This window comes from Furipterus horrens, unplaced genomic scaffold (genome assembly GCF_987537825.1).
Source record: "Furipterus horrens unplaced genomic scaffold, mFurHor1.1.pri manual_scaffold_4, whole genome shotgun sequence".
Classification (NCBI taxonomy): domain Eukaryota; kingdom Metazoa; phylum Chordata; class Mammalia; order Chiroptera; family Furipteridae; genus Furipterus; species Furipterus horrens.
This window is the reverse complement of record NW_028327174.1, coordinates 28,196,607-28,219,758: the sequence shown is the minus strand read 5'-3', so window position 1 is coordinate 28,219,758 and position 23,152 is coordinate 28,196,607. Positions and strand designations below refer to the sequence as shown.

General features: G+C 35.8%; 1 protein-coding gene across 1 annotated transcript in view; it reads right to left on the bottom strand.

Annotated features, from left to right (window-relative positions):
- Positions 1 to 23,152, bottom strand: part of PTPRO (protein tyrosine phosphatase receptor type O) — a 198,760-nt gene that overhangs the window by 71,420 nt on the left and 104,188 nt on the right. Inside the window, exons 3-7 of the mRNA XM_090275111.1 lie at positions 9,795 to 9,953; positions 7,999 to 8,151; positions 5,914 to 6,354; positions 3,945 to 4,106; positions 1,209 to 1,405 (exon numbers count right to left, since the gene is read on the bottom strand). Coding sequence (XP_090131237.1) covers positions 1,209 to 1,405; positions 3,945 to 4,106; positions 5,914 to 6,354; positions 7,999 to 8,151; positions 9,795 to 9,953 — 1,112 coding nt within the window. The remainder of the gene's footprint in view (positions 1 to 1,208; positions 1,406 to 3,944; positions 4,107 to 5,913; positions 6,355 to 7,998; positions 8,152 to 9,794; positions 9,954 to 23,152) is intronic.

Genomic DNA, 23,152 nt, shown 5'->3' with positions numbered 1-23,152 from the left:
TCTTTAGTATGCTCAGGGAAGGAAGCTTATAAGCTGCACAGTGAGCAGTGATTTCTACAGTTAATTGGTTCAGCATATTTACTTCTTAATTTAATTCAAGTCAAAGGGTGGCCTCATTTTAAAAACAGGCTTATCTCAGCACTCTAAGGATTTCTAGTGCTTCACAGGCCAAATTCCTGAAAAATCCTTCCTCTTTGAATTTTACTAAATGCCTGATTTTTGTGGTATAAATGGAAACATCTCTTTGGAGTATATTTTGTGTATTACACATGAATTGATACTTTTCTTTTTTTGCCTTTAGGGAGGTAAATATTGTATTTGTAAGATACCAAGAAATAGTAAATTTGATCTAATGAAATTATAAAATGTAATAAATAATAAAAAATAATAGAATTAGATTTTAGGAAACTAGGACTGGGCTCCAAGCTTCCAGAGGGCCTCCAGGGCGTCGGAGAGCAAGGTCTGCTCTTCTGCCGACACTGCTTGGTTTCATTCAGCACAGATGACTGGCCTGTGCCCACTTCTGGCAGCCACTCCCAGAAACACGGATTCACAAACTGTCTCCAACTGCTCCTCACTCGTTCTGTGCTTAGCTGACTCCTAGTCACTCTTCGAAACTCTTCTCAGTTGTGGTTATTGAGTGTTTTTACTTTAAAAAAATAATTAAAAAATTAAAAGTATATAATGAGCCAAAAACTCCCCCAAAGCTGCTGCTTGGTTGTTTCCTCTTCTGGGGGAAATTTTTCTCACCAGTTTCCAAGTCCTCTTGTCTCCACGTATACTTACCCAGGCCTGTTTCCTTCTTTCTGTGAACCCATGTGGCCTCTTGACCATTTACTTTTAGCCTAGGCCTTATTTTAACCTCTGCAGTAATTATATGCCCCCTTATCCATTGCGCTCATTAGATATAAACTCTGCAAGAGCAGGATGTACAAAAAGGACCTAGATCCACAGTACCTGTCTACCCTACTACCTGGCACATCGTAGGTGCTCAGCCAATTCTCTTGAATGATGAGTGAAAGCGAAAGGAAGATGGCCACCCTAATAGGGCAAAGGAGGGTGGCTGAGACCCAACAGCCCCGCACACTCCCCTTCTGGTCGTTGGTGAGCACAGCTTCTCACCGTGACCTCCTGGCACTGCGTGCGTGCGAGGCTTTGTGGCAGCAGGTGAGTGAGCCCACAGCCAGCAGCGCTCTGCGCGCCTTTACCTGCGTGCAGTACTGCTTCTCCAGCCGCTGGCTCTCCTTCTGTTTCTGGCAGGTGAGTGACACCACAGACACAATGGTGCCGTTGTAGTTCTCCTGGGAAGATGTCCAGGACATCAAGGCGGTGGTTGAGCTTAACACGTGGACACTCACGTGCTGGGGCTTCTCTGTCAGTTCTTCAATCCACTCTCCTGAAGGACCTGAGCATTTCAAGGGAGAGCACAAGGGATGTTTCAGGCTGAGGTGGTTCGGATAGAAGATTGTAGTTTTAAAAATCATGTTGTTTGCCTTTGCCTTAACAAAGATATTAAAGTAAGATTGACAGTGGGAATAGCGGGTCTTTACATCGTGTGCCTAGCTCCAGCGCTCCACTGCCTCGCTCATCATTGACTGCAGCAGCAATAGCAGCAGCAACAGAAGCTCTCCTGGGAGACAGAAGCTCCACTGCAATTGTTCTGTGCATCTGAGTTATTCTGGAAAATTCTTCACCAGAGAATTCACTTCTCTTTTAACAAAGAGTGGGTCTAGCAGTGTGACATTTCATCAGTGTTTATAGTTTCTTTGCTGCTAGGATCTTTGGTCTCTGGAAATAATTACTTTGCAATTCAAACTAGCTTCTACTACAGTTGATTGAAAAAAATATCAAATTTGGTAACAGCAGGATGGAAGAGGCAGGGCGTGATGATACTAGAGAAGAAATGGGCAACAGGCTGGCTTAATTAAAAAGCTGGCTAAAACCTGCATGATAATTTGAGGACACGATAGGTTTCTCATAATAAAATATCACCATGGAAGTAAGCCCCATTAGCTTTGTTCCCTTAGGTTTCCAAAAGGGTTATGAGCACAGTGCCTGGCACATACAAAGGACTCCAGAAGTGTTAAGGTGATCATTATCTACAGAAATATACAAATGTGCAACTTCTTTTTATTTGCTTAGGAAACATATCTCTGTTACGTAATAGAAAACTGTATTCCCAGGCTGGAACCAGGACAGGAATGGAAGCAAGTGGCCATGCTGGGGACAGCAGTCTCTGGCTCACCATAAGCAGGGCATGGAAAATAACAACAGCAACAGCAATAATGATAATGATTATGGCAAAGAGACGTAGCATTCATCACGTACTAGGCTCTGTCTTACTTAAGCCTATATGTGTTTATAATATTGAATCCCTTAATTTCCCTAACAAATTTATGAGATAAATACTAGAATTAATCTTACTCTCAGATGAAGAAACTAAGGCAGGAACTGGAATTCACACACAAAAAGTCCATTCCCAAAACCCATGCTGTGATTCAATAAATATTTGTTGAAGGTACAGCAGAATTAATAAATATGCAAGTAGTGTAATCTCAGGCTAGAAGCAGATGTACACAAATAAAATAAATCTAGAAAGGTCTCACACACACACAAGTTCTGTGTTTTGTGTTGTGTGCTATGGAAACAGTAGAAACTCAGAGATGGGAAGAACCAGCATGGCCAGAGTAATTGTGGGAGTTTTCCCAGAAGCCGTTAACAATTGCAAAGGGATCTCTAGGAGCAGACAAGGAAGTCTTTCGGTTAACAGAAACATTTTTAAGGTCATAGGAGGAACTGAATTGTAAACTTTGTTCTTATTCTCAAGTGATCTCACATCAAAGATCTCCCATAATTGAAAGACATGTAAGGCAATTACAACTATTCTTTCTGCATGTCTAATGGATCTTTCAGGACTTCTACCAGTGGTTACATTTTTGGTTTCTTAAGTAAAAAGGTTATAGGACTCATGGACATGGACGATAGTGTGGTAATTGCTGGAGGAAGGGGGGTCTAAGGGGACTAAATGATAATGGAAAAAATACAATAAAGATTCAATTTAAAATAAAGGGTTATATGGGACATTTCCAACTCCTGTAAGCTGCTAAATAAACCAGCCTCTTCTCTCTGCCCTCATCCTCTTTGTCCTGCCCATCTTTCTGAAGATTTTTGGATGAACTGTGGGATTTTGCCTTTGTAGATGGTGATAAAGTGTAAGGTGGTCATCCTTTTCAGAAAACAATTTTATCTATTCCCTTCTGTTTCTTCTTCTTTCTTACCAGAGACACACTGAATTCCAGGTGAGCTATGTAACTGATTTCTAGCCTCTGAACCATTGATAAATGTACTCAGATGAGCTAAAAACATTACAGGCAGGCTCTATTTGCATGACATTTAGAGGCTACTTAATGATCTGCTATTACTCTTTATGGAATCAGTAGAAGCCATCCTAAGACTTAACATTGGGTTTTTTAGGATGCTCTAGCTTTTTCTTCTTGTAGCAACTTTATGGTGACCACCTAGGTCTTCCTAAACTTCATTTACCTTCCTTTGAGCTCTATAAGCTCAATATTTTAATGAGACTTTTCACATAGCCCAACAACATTGATTTTCATTACAACCTTAAACAAAAGTCGTATTTCCCAAACTGTGTGTTCATGTCCTTTGAGAGTTTGTTGTGGCTAGTGTGAAAGGTCAGCTTAATAAATATGCAATTATCACAATAATAAAAAATCCTTAAGTTAAATGGGTAGACTTGTGACTATTAAACATACCTAACATTTCTTCCGCTCTCAAAGTTTCATGGATTTGGGACTCTCCTGACCTTGACAAATTCTTAGTGTCTCTAAGGTTTGATGAATAATTGATGCCTAAGCATCATTAATCTCACCAGTTCCATTGTTCTAGCTGTCCTGTAAGTGCAAAATGGTCTCTTTGGTACTTACTGATGTAAAAACTGAGTGATTTTGCTGACTGACTCTTTCGAGTTTCACAAGATCCCGAGGAACTAAAGGTTGTCACAGATAACTTATATTTCCCAGGCTCCTTCAGTTCTGTAACAAATTCATGTGCTTCTTCAGCCACTGTCAAATGTTCAGTAAAGTTTTCTATCATACATGAAAAGAGAATGTATATAAGTTGAAAACTGGAAAGACGTTGACTATAGACAAGTCAACTAATACAAAAGTATTTTTTATATTGTCTCATTTTTTTGTCGTTGTTAAATTCAATTACATCTCTAAACTAAAGGTACTATAACTAAAAGATGACCAAGGGTTCAAAATCGATTTTCACAATACTCTTAAATACCCAAACTAAAATATGACATATAAACCTATAAAATGAGGGTGAATATATGCTGTGTATTATTACATACAGTTACTCAACTAAATTACATGCACCAAATAGAAGTAGAATGTAAGAAGATAGCAATAATTGACTTTCTCATCTGGATACAATGGATAAAAAAGTAACCAGCAACAAATATCCTCTAAGTTCTTTGTGGTAGCAAACAATATCTAGAAATTCCTTGAAGTATACTGAATTACTTTAATTAGAAATAATTCCTCTGGACATATTTTCTGACACTTGTAATATTTTTTTATCCGCTTATTTCTAGAACTTTTAAAAGTAAACATAGTTTTTACATTGCTTCAAAGTCCATCTTCTGCTGTTTATTATTTCATTTGATTATAATAGCCTTCAACAGTTGGTAATTATAATTGCCTTCAACAGAACACAGTACAGTCAGATCAAAGCATGTTTGAGCCTTCACGGGAACAGGCATTATAAAAATCTTGAGTTATAAGACCCTATTTTCCATAGAATATATTGAGGAACAGAAAAATAAAAGCCAGATTAATTAAACTTTTTTTTAAATACAAGTAATTCCAGGTAAATGTTAAGGAGTTTTGACTCAAATAATTGGAAATGAAAAGGATTTCAATTTTATACAATATCTGGTTATGGTTTACTGCTTTATCCTCTAGTATAGAGGAATTCACAGATTTTTGTATCTCATTCTACTAAATAAAATAGAAGCAAACCATATGTCAAATATGAAACTACATGATCCTAATGCCCTACCCTGAAAATAAAGCTGTCATTTTAACTTCAAATCTTGACAACTTGACAACCTTTCCCACCCAAACTACTAGTCTGGAAAGCATAAAACAAAGCATGTTATTGTAAAAACAAGACAAAGAACAAATGACTATAAAAATCTATCAAATGACAATTTAGATATTATTCATGACCTGAATTTATTGAATGCCATGGGTTTGCTTTTTATAAATTAGCAGGCTAAAATACAAGAATGACTCCCGGATGCTGGCTAAGTGAATACAACACATAACATAGTAGCTGCAGTGGAAATACCACCTGCTGTGCGTTTTCTGTGTTACCACCCACTCCTCTTTGGGAGCACAGCCCAGGGGGAATTAGAATAGCGAAGTAAGAAGGACGCAGGCCTGGTCCTTTTGTAAAGTAGCCATTTTGTCAGCAAGATTCTTTTGCTGCCCTCTTCGAAAATTTTTGAAAACACAAAATCTCTCGAGACTGTTTTGTAATTTGTCATGATGGTTAAGCTTTTAGTTCAAAATCTTTCCAAATATAAGGTTTTCCTCAGTAGCCTGGGGTCCATAAAATGTTGGGCAGTGAAATGTGTACAGTTGCCAGTACTTGCAACTTATGAATTAATTAAACATGCAGATTGGGATCCAATTTGTTCATGTTGTTTCCTCCTCTCAGTTCACATTGGAAACTTAGTTAAATTCCTCCCTTTCTTTATCATTTTTCTTCAGCTCTTAACTGTCTCCTATCAGTCTCTCTTCCTAAACTTAAATTTTAAAATGTTTCAATTCCCTTTCCTTTGATTGTATCATTCCTTATTCCCTCTGATTCCTATTGCTTTACCTTCTCTTTCTATGTGGATATGGAACCCATCGAAGGCAGTGGGTGGCTTGGGTGGTAACCAGCTCAGTATCATTTGCAAAGGGAAAAATGCAGAAGTGCCTGCTGGTGACTTCTCAGTCCCCCTGAGTGTATTATTTTCAAATGCCAGGGGAAGTGCGCTGACAAATTCATCTTCACTTTCAGGAGTCTCCGACGCACTGTCCCACCAATATGGATGGGAGGTAGTTTCATAATCACTGTTGTTAAAATCAGGCCAACCAGAAGAAATGTTGCCAGAGGGAATCTCAGGAGTTTCATCTGCAAAATGGAAGAGTTTGTCTTTTCCCATTGTATCTTCTGATCTCATGAATGATTCCTCTGGGAAACTGCCACTCTGTTCCTCCCAGTTGTTTTTGTTCAAGTTTATAATATGAACTGAGATATTTCGAGGTGGATAAGGGGCTGCAAGAGAAAGCAATTTTATTTTCAAGTTATTTTAAACTCTATCATAGTGAATGCTTAATATGTTAACGAGTCAGCTCCACAAGCAGATTAACAAAATAGAGTTTAGTTTGACTTCTGTATTTTTTATGTTCTATTTTATAATTTCCAGGACACCGACATCTAAGATTCTCTGCATGCTATGTACATCAGTCATATACCTATATCAACTTGTGATACCATAGTTGCCCAAATGGTAATTAAACCACTTCCAAGACAGGGTTACATCAATATTTTTCAGTTTATCATAATCTCCCTTTAAAAAAAAAATGAAACATTTGCAACTGGATCTTTCTTACATACACACACACACACGCAAAAAAAACAAAAACAACCAAGTACATATAGCATACTTATAGCTATTAAGAAAAAAATACTCCTTGTGCCATAGCTACATATAGATGGGTTGCATGTATGAGTTGTATATAAAAACATTAACACACATGTAGGAAATATGGCTCACTCGTCACCTCTTTAAAATGAAACATACGAGCACAGAATAAGTTTTTGAACTACTGAAGCATACTTTTCTAGAGGTAGAAAATTATAAAGGCACATTGCATGGTCTTTACCTGCAATAATTTCCACCTATTCTTCAAGTAGCAGCTTAAATATCACCTCTTCCATGAACTCCAGGTAAAAATTAATCTCTCTCCTTTGGGTTGTTACATAACTTTACACCTCTTATATAGCATTTGTTGTGTTGTGCCTTCTATTATGGCCATTTGTATAGAACGTCTACCATTTTTGAACACAGGGACCCTTTCTCACCAGTCTCTGTCTTCCTCTCTGTACTTAGAACAACTCCTAAGTAAAAGATTCTCAATTAATGTTTCTTTATTTGAATTGAATAATGAAAAATACAAACAAAATCTTAGGTGTATGACATAGTTTCCTTGTCTTGGTCTAATTAATGAGAATCATGACAATTTAGAATTTCGGATTGGAAGGGCCTCAAAGGTGATCTCATATAAGCCATACCCAATGTTCATATAAAGGGCTTCTCCAGCATTCCTATTGAGTACTTAGGCACATTAGGCACAGACAATTCTATTGCTTAATTATATTAGACACTTATATTAGTATTGATCATGGATATTTAGTAGGTGTATATTTGTTTTAGCCATCTGTTCTTCCATTCATTGACTCACCCATCCATTCATCCTAGAATAGTGTTTTATATGTTATGCTACTAAAATTAAACACTGTAAGTTTTGGATACATCTGAATCCCAAAATTCTCCTTTAGTAATCTAAAAATCTCTATTCAAACATCTTCAGTTTTCCTGCTAGATGGGCATATAGAATAAATGATGTATACTTGATCTAGTTAATTTATTTAATTCTAATTTTTCATAGGATTATGTTCTTTCTACTCAAAGATTATAAATCTATGATCACATTGACATATTGTGGATTTTCCTTACTGAATATTTTGCCAGGTTTCCTTTACACTGATAGAAATTTTATTTTAGGTTATTAAAAATTGTATTTATTTTCTTTCTTAGCTCTGGAACAGAATTTTTCTTAGAATGATAAAAGTATACATATAACAACATAATTTAATTAATTTTTTTCACTAAATTTAATTTTTCACACTACTTACCAGTTCTATGTTGTTTTGGTTCATGACTAACACCACTGTACTCCACAAGAGTACTTTTATTAAAAGTTGCCTCTGATACCAGCTGAAAGGTAATATTACTATAACATATTCCTGGCAGCCAGTGATTAAATACTGTTTTTCCCTTAAAGAAATCTGAGAAGACAAAAATCAACTATGTTAAAACACTAGTCTTCTAAATGACACATTCTTTTAGGAAGTTATAACCAATATGATTAAATATCAATAAATAACATTTCCCTCAACTTCTGGCATGGAGACTAATAAATAATTGGCATAAGGATAGAGACAAAATTGGGATTGTTAGACTCAGTCCTGAAAGGCTTTTTCTGTAAGAATTGGATACAATTGGAGTTAAATTTTGATTCAGGAACATATTTGGTGTATTAAGTGGAGGACATATATAGAAATTGTAAAAATTAAGATTATGTTAGGTATTTATTTTAAAATAAAAACCCAAGGTATTTTGTCACTTTATAACTTAGAAAAAAATAATTTTACAAGAAATGTTTTTGATAGGCTCACTTATAAATTCTAGTCCATTTTAAAAGTAGAAATCCAATGTAAGTTAGAAAAAAATGAGAGAAAGAAATAAAAAGTACCACTTAAGTAATTGAAAGTCAAAAATAATTTAAAAAATTAATTGAAAAACAGAGCATGTTCACTTATTTTTAAACTCATGGCTTTTAACTCAGCAAAAGTTCCAGTGATTGCTTTTCAATCATTTGTACTTGCCTGTGATAATAAACAAGTAAGGCCATCATTATTAATTTGCAGATAATTTGTTTTCATTGAAAATAAAGAATGCAATAATTTGTGGAATCTATGTTTCTTTTTATTTACATGTTTTAAAATGTTAAAACACTGCAAAATGCACTGCATGTGTGTTAAACAGTGTCTCATTAAAAAAGAAAAAATCTATGGAAGAAAGGAATTTGTAAAAGCAGCAAGTCAGCGTGATATTTTCTGGATGACATGCCCTGTGTGCTTCAGTATGCATTCTCTGCCTCACCAATGCATGTCTCCCGTTACAACCAGGCTGCTCTGACACCATTTTTGAAGGCTCCTGCAGAGAAATGGTGGGCTCTGGTGTCCTGAGAATATTTCACTTCCTCTACTTCAATTCAGTCCCAGTGAAGCTGAAAGCCCTCTCTTCCTTCCCTCTCCACCCTATTCCCCCACCTCCAGCCTACAGCAGTTTACTATTACTATTACTATTACTACAGCAGTTTAATATTGAGATTATTAATTCTCCTGGGCTCTTGTCTTTCTCTCTCATTCCCACAGGTTCTCCAGCAAGCCGGTAAAAACAGTAAAATTGGATTTTGTATATTAATACATTTAACTTATCATACAGATAATAATCTTGACCATATTCTAGAAAAAAAATTGTGGAAGGCATCTCTCTAGATTCTAGAAATGCCTTTCTGATGCACCCAGAAGGAAATAGTTTGAATTCATTTCCTGTGCCAGACATGTTACCTTTGGCAAGAATAACATGTAAGTGACAATAATTTGAGTATTTGTAATGCTTTTGCATGGCACATGACTCTAAACTAATGAATGAGGCATTCTAAGACCCCTCATTACAAGATTGTCATATAATTATTTTAATTATTAATTAAATATATTAATTATTAATTAATAATTTTTAATGGTTTATTTGTGGTCAAATAGTGAATTATAAGATCTCTTTAGAGCATCAAGACCATTTAGCCAAAAATCATGTAAAAAGTAATAACTGGTCATAATTTATTCAATCTTTCTTCCCTTCTTACCTTTATATAACATTGTCCGGAAGTCTTTACCTTCCCAATAGCTTATGTTTACTCTTGTGAAAACATTATATTTTTCTGGATAATGAATTTCAAACAAGACTCCTGTTTCAGGAGAAGGTTTATAGTCATATATTGAAACACTAGTTACAGGTAGAGGTTCTGCAAAAAAAGAAAAGTAAATAAAGAAAGAAGAAATGGGGCAGAAAGGAGAAACGCCATTATCTATACTTGGAAGTACCAAGGACTGCACCTATCAAAACTTTGCACATATTTTTATCATCTGTAAGAGCTAAATTCTTCAGTACTCATGAGTTGAGTGTTCTCCTTAGCAGGAATTAATAAAGTACATTTGATATGGTGTTTTCTGCCCTTCAAATAACTTTGATATTCACTTTTTCCATTTGCTTTTTGCAACAACCTTGAATCTAGGAAAAGCAAACAAAACACAGAACTAATGATAACTCAGAGACTTCAAATTGCTTGTCAAATTTAATTTAACAAATACAACATGTGGCAGAATCTATAACTCCACATTCTTTGTTCATTTATCTTTTCCCCAAGTCAATAAAATTTTATATTAAAAACAGACCAGTGACAGAAGATACATTTTTGCTCTGATAAAGGATAAGTGTTTATGGGAAGATTTATTTCTTTGTGTGAACTTAGCACTTATTTTTCTATTTTGAGTATAAGATTACAAACCATCCTATTTTGTGAGAATTAGAGTTTATGGTGTTTATCAAACTCCTCTTTCTATGGAAGTTTTAAAAATGTTTATATCTGTTTCACTCAAGTTGTTAATTCATCACAAACATTTTTAATACTCATTTTAAAAAGCTGTGATTGATGTATGACTGTTTTTTCTCCCCATTCGCCCTTCAGCAAAAGCCTTGTAAAATGACAGAGCTCCCTCACCCTTTGCTTCTGGGTAATTTTTACGTACAATTATTTTATTCAAGAAATATTTTAAACTAATTTGGTTTGTAGTCAATCACTGTAGTATAAAGGAAAAAATATTTTGATTCTAAGTTTTAGGACAGAGGATTTTTGGACATCATCTATAGACTAAATGAAAGTAAAACTCTTAGTTTAAATTCTACACTTTTAAAATTTCTGTTTAAATAATATAGAAAACCAAAATTTGACTTAGTGCACTTCACGAATAAGTATTGAGTACCTACTTTGTCTGAGTATGTAAATAACTTTCCTATTGTTCCCAAGGGTCTTAACATATTTTTGCCTTTGCTTTTGATTGAAGAGATCCAGGAAGGATTGAGGTTACATGTTAGAGCTATGATTTTCCCTGAAATTTTCATTAAAAAACAAACAAACAAAAAAAAAAAACAAGCTAATGACTATAAAAATTAGAGAGGCCTTCAGATTGCAGCATATATTGTGAGCATATCTCTGGAGACTATGTGCTATATTCTCTGTCAAAATGTTTCTATTGTATCTTTACCTCCATCCTTGCTCTTCTTCCTAAAGGTAACGGTTACAGAGTGAATTCACTGCCGTGTCACTTAAATGCACAAACATAAGCAACCTCCCTCCTGAAGACTATTTCTCTTTGATTAATCCCAAAGAAGTTTTGAGCCATCTAAAGGTCTTTCAACCCAGTCTTATTACTAATCCAGGGAGTCAATCAAACCTAGCTATTGGCTCTGGATCTAAGAGAAACAAAATGAAAGCTAGCAGCCAAAAGCCACTGCAGAGCAGTAGCTCTTCTGCTGCTGCCGTCTGGTTTCTCACCCTCACCAGGGTTCTGTCCACTGAACAGAGAAGTTAGAGGTCCACTCAATTTTTCATGTCCTGAGATATAAAGCCTGCACATCAAAGCTACACTGAAACTTTGAAATTCAAGAGATGCATGAGGATCAGAGCACAGGTATTTTATTTTGTGAATTGTTTTGCTGCTGCACACTGCTTAAATTTTAAAATAAGAGAATTTTTTAAATGACCACTTACATGTTTCCTTCTTATATTCCCAGGTCAGCTGTACATTCTAACATCTGAGCCCAGGCATTACTGAGCTATATTCAATCCAAGAATTACTGTTTCCTATAGAACTCAAATGTATTCTCTAAAAGTATTTTACTGTCTTTCCAGATACTTTCTTCATCATCATCATCATCATTATCACTATTATTTTAGAAATTAATGATGGGCCAAAAACAAGAGCTGTTGTTACTGTGTGTTTTTCAGTGATGACAAAATTAAATCTTAATTTAATTAATTACTTCTTTCTATGCCAACTACCCTCTCATTTCTTGTTTTAGAAACCAGGCTGGACTTCTGGCCAAGATGGAGGCCTAGACAGACACACTGCATCTCCCTCTAAAACTAAGAAGGAATAAAACTACCTCAAACCTAGAGACAATCAGAAGTTCCAGAAAATTGAGCTGCCTGGAAGTCCAACAAAGATAGATATAAAGAAAAAATACTCATCCAGAGAGACGTAACAGCTCTACTTAAGACACAGAGGCAAACAAACACAGGAGCCTGTCAAAATGAGGAGACAGAGAAGTATGGCCCAAAAGAGGGAACAGATCAAGGTTCCAGTGGAAGAACTAAGCAACAAGGAGCTAGCCAACTTAACAAATGAGGAGATAGCTAACCTAACAGACACAGAGTTCAAAACATTGGTGATAAAGATGCTCACAGACTTGACTGATATGATTGAGCACGGCAAATGCATAAGAGAAGAAGTGAAGGCTATGCTAAACGAAATGAAGAAAAATCCACACAAAACCAATGGTGAAGGGAAGGAAATCAGGGTTCAGATCGATGACTTGGAGCATAAGGAAGAAAAAAATAGTCAACCAGTACAGAATGAGGAAACAAGAATTGAAAAAAATGAGGATAAGCTTAAGAACCTCTGGGACAACTTTAAATGTGCCAACATCTGAAACAGGGGTGCCAGAAAGAGATGAGGAAGAATAAAACTGAAAGCTTATGTGAAAAAATAATGAAGGAAAACTTCCTAAATTTGGTGAAGGAAATAAACATACAAGTCCAGGAAGCACAGAGAGTCCCAAACAAACTAGACCCCAAAAGGATCACACCAAGACATATCATAATTAAAATGTCAAAGGTTCAAGATAAAGAGAGAACCTTAAAAGCAACAAAAGAAAAGCAGAGAGTTTCTTACAAAGGGTTGCCTATAAGACCGTCATCTGATTTCTCAAAAGAAACTTTGTAAGCAAGAAGTATTCAATGTGTTGAAAAGCAAGGACCTACAACCAAGATAACTATACCCAGCAAAGCTATCATTTAGAATGGAAGGGCAGATAAAATGCTTCACAGACAAGGTAAAGCTAAAGGAGTTCATCATCACCAAGTCATTATTATATGAAATGTTAAAGGGACTTATTTAAGAAAAAGCAGATCAATACTATAAACATTAAAATGACAATAGGAAACTTCCAGCCAAGATGGAGATCTAGACAGACACACTGCATCCCCCTCCACAATTAAGAAGGAATACAACTACCTCAAAACTAGAGACAACCAGAAGTTCCAGAAAATCGAGTTGCATGGAAGTCCAAAAAACAAAGAGTGTAAAGAAGAAATACTCATCCAGACAGGTATGAGTGGCAGAGTGAGGGCAGAGAGGACATGGTGTGGTGGTGGCAGCAGTGGCGGCAGCAGCAGCAGTCCAGTGGAAAGCACAGTCACACATTTTAAAAAGTAGAGAGGAATACCTGGGGAACACTCCCAGCACCAGACCAGACCGCACAGCTCACGTTTCCAGCGCCAGGGAAAATAAAGCCTCATTGCTTCTGACTGTGAAAACCAGTGGGGGTTGGGGCGGAAGAAGAAACTGCCGGTCTCTCAGTAGAGTCTGCTTGTTTAAAGGGCCCACATGGTCCTAGGACATCCGCAGACCCATCCACTCTGGGAACGATGGCCAGTGCAACAGCTAGAGAGGCTCCAGTCCCAAAAGGGAATCAGGAGAAGTGCCTGGAAGAGGGGCAAGTGCTGAGCAAGTGGCATTGTTCCCCCTCAGATCCCTCCCCCACAGACAGCGCCACAACATGGTGGAACAGGTTGCCCTGTGCTGATGAATACCTAAGGCTCCTCCCCTTACAATGTAACAGGTGAGACAGCTCTACCTGAGACACAGAGGCAAACAAACACAGGAGCCTGTCAAGATGAGGAGACAGAGAAGTATGGCCCAAAAGGGGAAACGGATCAAGGTTCCAGTAGGAGAACTAATCGACGAGGAGATAGCCAACCTAACAGATGAAGAGTTCTAAACACTAGTGATAAAGTTGCTCACAGGCTTGACAGATATGCTTGAGTATAGCAAACACATAAGGGAAGAAGTGAAGGCTATGCTAAATGAAACGAAGGAAAATCCACACAAAAACAATGGTGAAGGGAAGGAAACTGGGATTCAGATCAATGATTTGGAGCGTAAGGAAGAAAAAAATAGTCAACCAGTACAGAATGAGGAAACAAGAATTGAAAAAAAATGAGGAGAGGCTTAAGAACTTCTGGGACAACTTTAAACATATCAACATCCGAATCATAGGGATGCCAGAAAGAGAAGAGGAAGAGAAAGAAAGTGAAAGCTTATGTGAGAAAATAATGAAGGAAAACTTCCAAAATTTGGCAAAAGAAATAGACATACAACTCCAGGAAGCACAGTCTCTAACAAGCTAGGCCCAAGGAGGACCACACCAAGACACATCATAATTAAAATGCCAAAGGTTCAAGATAAAGAGAATATTTTAAAAGCAGCAAGAGAAAGCAGAGAGTTACCTACAAAGGGATTTCTATAATACTATCAGCTAATTTCTCAAAAGAAACTTTGCAGGCAGGAAGGGACTGGCAAGCAGTGTTCAATGTGAAGAAAAGCAACCTACAACCAAGATTACTCTATCCAGCAAAACTATCATTTAGAATGGAAGGGCAGATGAAGTGCTTCCCAGACAAGGTAAAACTAAAGGAGTTCATCATCACCAAGCTATTAGTATATGAAATGTCAAAGGGACTTAAGAAAAAGAAGATCAAAATTATGAACATCAAAATGACAACAAATTCATAACTATCAACAACTGAATCTAAAAAATAAAAACAAAATCCAACTAAGCAAACCAGAATAGGAACAGAATCATAGGTATGGGGATCATTTGGAGGGTTATCAGCTGGGAGGGGGGAGAAGGGGAAATGGGGAAATGGCACAGGGATTAAGAAGCGTAATTGGTTGGTACAAAACAGACAGAGGGGTGTTAAGAATAATATAGGAAAGGGTGAAGCCAAAGAACTTATATGCATGACCCATAGACATGAACTAAGGGGGTGAGATTGCTGGAGGGAAGGAGGGTACTGGATGAAGGAGAGCAAAGGAAAAAAAAAAAAAAAATCGGGACAACTGTAAAAACATAATCAATAAAATATACTTAAAAAAAAAAAAAAGAAACCAGCCTGGGCTGAACAGAGAAATAGAGTTGTTAGAAACTGTAAATAGTTTTTATATTTATTTGTTTATTTATTTTTGTCCTCAAGTCTCTTTGTTTTTTCAAATATTAAGCTTTACAAACATAGTTTAAACTCCCTCCTATTATTTACCCAGATCCCACATGCTTCTCACCATGGCCAGAGGCAAACTGTTACTCTGAATTTGGTGTTTATCTTCCCATGTATGTTTTTTACTTTTATATTTGTATGTGTCCATTTTACATGTGTGACATTATTTCACATATTTGAAAATATTGTGTTAATGGTATTACATTATACATTTCATTTTGCAGCTTAATATTGTCACCTAACATTACTTTTGAGATTTTTCCATTTTGATTGAAGTATCTATAAAAAACTATAGAATTTATCTATTATTCTTTTGTTAGATAGGTTGTTTCCAATACTCATTTTTGCAAATAATGCTGCAGTAAACATTTTGGGACATATTTCCTTAGATGGGAAATTATTGATAGTAGAGTATGCATGTTTTCAACTGTATGAGATGTTAAAATGTGTTCTAACTTTGCATCAATTTACATACCTATTAACAGTATGTGATGGTTCCTTTTCCACCATATTCTTTTTAACACTTGCTTCTATCAGCCTTTTTAATATTTGCTACTCTGAGATGTATAAAGTTTTGTCTTTGCTTTAATTTCTTGTTTATGAAGGAGGTGGATTATCTTTTTACATATTTATTAATCATTCAGCTTTCCTCTTCTTAGAACTGTTTGATTCTTTTGCCTGTCCCATGGGTTCTCCTACTAATCTGTTATGCCAACTTTGTCATATATCATATTCCCACTGCTGTTCTTTTATTGTGTCTTCTGCCTTCCTTCTGGATTCACCTTTCTTGCTGAAACACATCAACTAATAGTTATTTAAGTTAGTTTGTAGATGTTAAATTCTCCTAGGCTTTGTATACTAGAAAATTTCTTTATTCATAATTACGCTTGATGTAATTTAGCTAAGTATGAAACTCTAGGTGAACAGATTTCCCCTCAGTACTTTGAAGATATTGCTCCATGTCTTCCTGCACCAATTATTGTGGAGGACAAAACTTCCATCCATTTAATAGTTATTCCTTTATAGATAATATGCTTTTTCATTTTGGTACCTTCTGAGTTTTTTAGTTATTTTTATTTATCCTTAATAATCTACAGGCTGCCATCATAAATCTAATTTTGGTTTTATTTTTGAATTGTCCTGATCAACGCTTGGAATGTTTTGTTAATCTATGGACTCACGTCATTATTCAAGTCTTGGAATTTTCATAATCATCTCTTCAAATATTGTGTCCATCATTTCCTTTGTACTCTTCTTCTTAAACTATTAACCTCCTTAATTGGAACCTGTCATCTCTACACTTGTGAACTGTCTCACTGTACTAAATTATGGGGCAAGTGCAGAGTATTATTTTTAATTTACTAACTCTATTTAACTGTTACCAGTATAGAACTTATCTCACTTATGAAGTTTTCCAATTAGTTAACTTTATTATTTTTTATATTCAGAAAATTATATTTTTAAATTTCTATTTATTTTGTTATCCAAGATTAATTAGTTAACTTACATTTAATTAATTAAATTAATTTTACCTAATTTCACCAATTAAAATATTAAATTCATTTAACTGATTTTATTTTTAATTTCTAAAAATTTTAATTTATGTTTAGTCTATGTGTTTTTGTTTTATTTCTGCCAATGGTTGCTTCATTATTCCTCGATCTTTTTTAGATACTGTTCTTACATTTATCACTTTGAACATCATAACATACATAACATACTATTAGTTTTCATTGTATTGTTATGTAAAATATAATCTGAAATGTTAAGAGTTGTTTTAATGTCTATCTTTTTTTTTTTTTTTTTAGCATAGATTTCTTCCTGTGTTTTGAAATACTAACCCTAGGCTAATTTTATGTTTTCTCATCTCCCTATTTTTTGCTTATTCTTTGCTGTTTTGTGGCAGTTTAGCTATTCCCTTCTTTAACCTCACCAGAACCCCAAATCTAGAACAGAGTATATAACATTGTTTTTGGGTTCTGGATATTTTGGATGATATAGTAACCATCACAAGTCCATTTCTGGAGTCCCAGGGTAACTAAGACTGGTCCTTGATAGTAAGATTAGATGTGTGTTTCCTGCATCCCTATGCTTTCTTTGCAAGAAAAAGCATATTCATATATGTTTCAATCCACTTTCCCACTTTGAGTTTCTGTTTTCTGATTCACAGAGACAACTGTCATGTTCTTGAACTTAACAATTACTTCTGGTTTTCTTTTTGCTTTTGTTGTAAAATAAAGAGTGTATGACAAAGCAGGATTTAACTGCATTGTTTTTTACTAGAAATCTTAACATTAAATTTCCATTTTTTCTTTTAATAAGATTTTTTAAATGACATTTAATATAATCATTTTCTTCATTAGTTGCCCCACATAATGAAAACTGATGTTCACATTGACGATTATTTTATGTTCTTTAATCACCCTTGGAATACTCATAATCAATCCTCAAAAGAATGTTTTTAAAAGTTCTGGATGTGACTATCTCAGACAAGAGATAAAGAAACAAAAGCAAATATGAAGGAGATACTGTTTGAAGAATGCAGAGGTGACCCTATACTTGTTAGCAACTGTTAAGAGGTGCTTCCTTCTGAGATCGCTCTGTTTTCATGGACTAAAACCAAAGAAGCTCTTGAGTCAGTGGTCGGTAGCCTTTTCTTGTGATGTAACCCATCTAAGAATGTGTCTCTTCTGACATAGTCCTCCGGAGGGAGAGGAACCTGGGTGTAGGCCCTCACTTCTGATGGCAGGAGGAAAGAAAAGGGACTTATCCTACGTCCCAGGCCAGAGCTCCTGCCTTGGGTTTAGATGATGCTTATGGGTATGATGCTTACGGACCTGACTGATGCCACAGATGTGAGCTGCCAACAGCTGCCACTCATGGTCCAAGGGGGGTGGTTACTATCCCAGCCCTTATCTTAGTTCAACTCTTCATTTTCTTTCCTGGAATATAACAGCAGCTTTCTAAATTACCCTCCCTGCCTCTAATTTGACCTTAATTGTTCTTATTTGTTTCTGCTTAAAACTTTTAAGCCTGGAGACTACCTATTACTCTCACTTTCATCTGAATCAATCTTAAACCAGTCACCCCACATCACTGACTTCCCTGCCCAATCTGTTTTGATTCTCTTTCGCTTCCCGCACCACCAATATTTTTTCTATTTAATGTCATTGGAATTGCTTATATTTATTGAACTTATAGTCGGTACTCCACACTTTGTTAAGGATTTTATCTTATTTTTTTCATTACAAAAATATTTACATTATTTTATAGTAGCCTCTAACAACTCAGCAAACTACAGCCTGCAAGCCAAATCTGGCCTGCCACTTGGTTTTTGTATGACTTGTGAGTTAAGAATGACTTTTACATTTTCAAATGGTTGACAAAAGTAACAGAGGGGTACAATGTCAAGACACATGAAACTATGTAAAATTCCAATTGTGGTGTCTTTAACATTTAGAACACAGCATGTATGTCTGTTTTGGTTGTGTATGGCTGCTTCTGTGCTGCAACAGCAGGCTTGAATAGTTGCCACACAGATTGGATGGCACACAAAGTATAAAATATTATCTAGGCCTTAACAGAAAATGTTTTCTAACTCCTGGAATAGATTATAGACTAGAAATCTAAGATATAGAGAAAGTAATAATCTACCAAAGGCTGCATTATGATTTCCAGATTTCCCTGGTTCTCAAGTTCATCCTTTGAACCACTACTCAAAATACATGCTTGGTCATTTGTCCGTTCCAATGAAGGATGTAAGATCCTGTGGTGTACAACTCTACTACTAGAATAAAATTCTCCCATCACATCATATCACGTCACTTCTTTGTATAAGTTCTGATGACTTATAGATTCAGGTCGAAACCCTCATGCAAAATATGCTAGGTTCTTCCCAATTTTCTAGCCACCTTTCCTGCTATTTTTTGGGATCACAAAGCTTGAAATCTTAACTCTTTGCAGTTCAGAAGTGTGCCGTGCGGTGCATGCCTCCATTCTTTGCACGCGTGGTTCCCTTTGACTCTGATTGTAACACTTCACGTTCTCTATTAATCTGGCAAATTTTTATTAATTTTTCAATGCTTGTTTTATTTTTTTCTGTGATGTCTTCCCAATACCCCCTAGGGAGACTAGGTACTCTCTCCTACATAATTCTAGAATAGCATTTATCATTTCTTGTAATAGCTTGTTTATCTGTCTTTTCCACTTTATTATACCATCTTTGAGTGTGAATATTTTTATTGATCTTTATTTCTCTGACACCTAGGACATGCATGGCAGAGAGAATGTAACCAATAAATAAGATAGAACTCATGGATTATTTTTATTTATAATAGATGGATTTGTGTAGAATATTATATTTGTAGTGTGTTTCGATGTGTTCTGCAATGTTTGCAGCTACTGTCTCCAGAACTACTAACAGAGATAGCTATGTGTAAATAATATTTCTCCAATTTCTAAGCAATTGTTTTCATGTATTATTTTATCTGTTAAGAAACTACTTCTTCTCTCTAAGTTGCACACAACAGACTGAAGGTTCTCTATCATTTAAGTATTAATCAGATGTCAGAGCCTAAGGGTTGTGAAATTCTTTTGAACTGGCCAAACAAGGTGCTTGTGCTAAATTTATTCTTTGCCATGTTTCTCAGCTTTCTCCCAGAGGGACAGACTCAGAACAACTAGAGAGAAATATCAAAGGACTGCCACAGGGCCAGTTGTGTTGTCATTGCTTATTTCATCAAGAAGAGGTACCCTTTTATTCTCAGGAGGAACGCGTCAACTGTGTGGGTAGATACTACAAATGTTTCCTAACCTTTTAAGGAAAGCTTTTGATTCAGAAAAATAAAGACTGCAAAAGTACATCATTAACTAACAAATATGATAATTTTAGAGCTCAAAAGTAATCTTAGTCAACACGTATTTGAATTGCCCCATTTTTAAAAATAAGAAAGCTGAACTTCAAATGTTACCTCATGCCTAATGTCATAAAAATATTTGTGCATTGATACAGTGTCTATATTCCCAACTTATTATCCCTTTGGAATCCCTTACAGATGATGTAATTGAGCCTTTAAAAATGGGATAGAAGAGGAGAGACAAGGAACCACATTCATTTTTACGTTTTAGAAATCAATGCCAATTTCCTCTTCCACTTAGGATGTAGAAAACTGGAAGTCAATTTCATTTCCCAATACCCAATAGTAAGAAGAAAAAGCCAAATAATTCATGAGATCCTAGCTTTTCTGGCATCTGTCAGAGAGGTGAGATTCCAAGGCAACCAAATGAAGTAAACTCCAAAGAGTGACAAGCCCCTCTAAGGACAGAAAGGACACACCATTTGACCTTTAGCAGGGCATGGTAGGAAGAAGGGGACATAAAGCAGACAAGAAGAAAACAACTCCAATTTTAATGAATTCATAAGGGTGAGTATGTTCTAAAGATAGTTTAGAACTGCTTTGTCCAATAAGTTAGTTATTAACACCTGTGGCTATTTAAATTATACTTATAGGTAAATCAATCAAAATGAAATAAAATTAAAAATTAGAGGTTACTGTACTGGATAATGCAGGTATAGAACATTCTCATCACCCCAAAGTTTTAGGACAGTACCGGTTTAGAATGACTGGGAGTCCAGCTCTTTTCATGCACCTTTATCAGGTGCTAATGGGAAATACTGAGGGCAGGAGAGCCATTTTCTGGGTCATGGGCATGTAGATGGTAACTGGTGTCACTAAGAGATCAGGGAGAAGTCTTACTTAATGCCCAGGACCCTTCTTCATACAAAACAGAAGCATTAGGGCATTAGGTTGCGGCGGCAGAAAACTTGTTCCCTCCCAGTTTTCAGGCAATGGTACCCTTCTTCTGAGGGACAGGGAGAAGTACAAGGTTTTAGTTCCTGGGAGAGGGGCAAACACTCTCTTGGCCCCATTGATCATACACTGATATAAAGTAGAGTTCTGTTACTACCAGGGAAGAGGTAGGAAATTAACTAAAGACCTTCCATGGATGTGTCAGCTTATAGTGAGGGGTAGGAATGCTAAGAATGCCTCATTCAGGATTGCAGGGCTTGCCTAAGCCTGTGGCTGGACCAGAAGAACCAAGAACCTCCCCTGTCCCACCCAAATCTTGGCACCAGTAAAAGCGACAGCAGTTCATTGTTACGGGAGGGGCAGAATCATGGAGCCCTTGCTGAGGCTGAAACTGGAGCACTAGGAAATACCCTTTACTCTACCGCACTACCTGTGAGGAATTTGAAATCTGTGATGAACTAAAAGGTGACTAACACCTTAAACCCAATTAAGTTAACGACTAGATCAACTCAACTTCCCACATCAGTGTGGTAATACTGTAGATTTGAAATTAATAATATAAGTAATCACATTAGTATAAATGCTAAACTTCCACTATCAAAATTGGTAGCCACATAAGGCTATCGTGTGCTCAATAAGCACTCAAAATTAGGCTAATGTAACTGAGAAATTAATTAATATTACTTAATTTTAATTAATTTATGTTAAAACTAAAACAGGTTATTTTATTTTAATGTCATTATTTATTAAAATAATATTTTGAATGAAATTGATTAAATATACTATGTCAAAATCAATTTTACCTCTTTGAAAAGTTTTTAAAGTTTTCTACCAGAAAACTTAATATTACATATGTGATTAACATCTAGTTTTATTGGCTAATGCTGGTCTAGACACTTCAATTAAAAGGCAGAGATTTTCCAGATTGGAATAAAGCAAGATCCAACTCGATGCAATCTACAAGAAACCCATTTACATACCAAGACATAAGTAGATTGAAAGTAAAAAGATAAAACAAGCATACCAGGACAATATAAAAGAAAACTAAAGTTTATATTATTATCAGAAAAAATAGACTTCAACGCATGGAATGGTACTTGGGATAAAGAAGGACATTGCATATGCTTAAAAGCTCAGCTCAACAAGAAGACATGGTGATCCTAAAAGTTCTTGCACCTACAATGTAACAACAAAGCTTCAAAGTATAAACTAAGAGAAGTAAAAAGAGAAGGAGACAAAGCCACAGACACAGGTTAAAAACTTGCACACTCCTGTATCAGACATTGTTAGAACTAGACACAGAAAAGCAGTAAGGGAGACTTGAACAGTCACCTTGACCTTATTGACATTTATTAAAGTTTTACCCAACAAGGGCTCACAGCATATAAACAATATAGACCATATTTGGGACCATAAAACAAATCTCAACAAGTTCCAAGTAATTGAAATCACACAAAGTATGTTCTCTGATGACAACGGCATTTACTTAAGAATCAATAAAAAGATTTCTGCCAAATTGCCACATTTTTGGTCATTCAGCAATGCACTTCCAAGCCCCCAAGTCAGAGATGAAATCACAAAGGAAAGTAGTAAGTATTTTAAGTAGAACTCAGTGCACATATTAAAATGTCAATGAGACATGCCAGAAATCTTCTAATCAAATACTGAGTTACCAATTTTTTTTACGAGCCATTAGCTAACCGTATCTTTGCCTAATCAGGAGGGGCTGAGGGCGTGCTAATAAATGTTGAGCCAGCAAGTTACCACAGTTTTATTTTGTTTTGTGTTTTAGTAATTTTTCCCCTGACTCTTCCTCCTATTATTTGCTTAACTAAATTGAATTAATATTTATTGATCACCTATTAAGCAGAAGGCTTATGCTAGACGCTTACAAAATTATGAAAATGAGTAAGGCAAAGCTTCTGATTTCAAGAAGTTGTTCTATAGCTACTGTATACCTAAGTCTGTTGCTTGGACCTATTAATTCTCAATTCACCTTTTATGGAATTTGTTTAA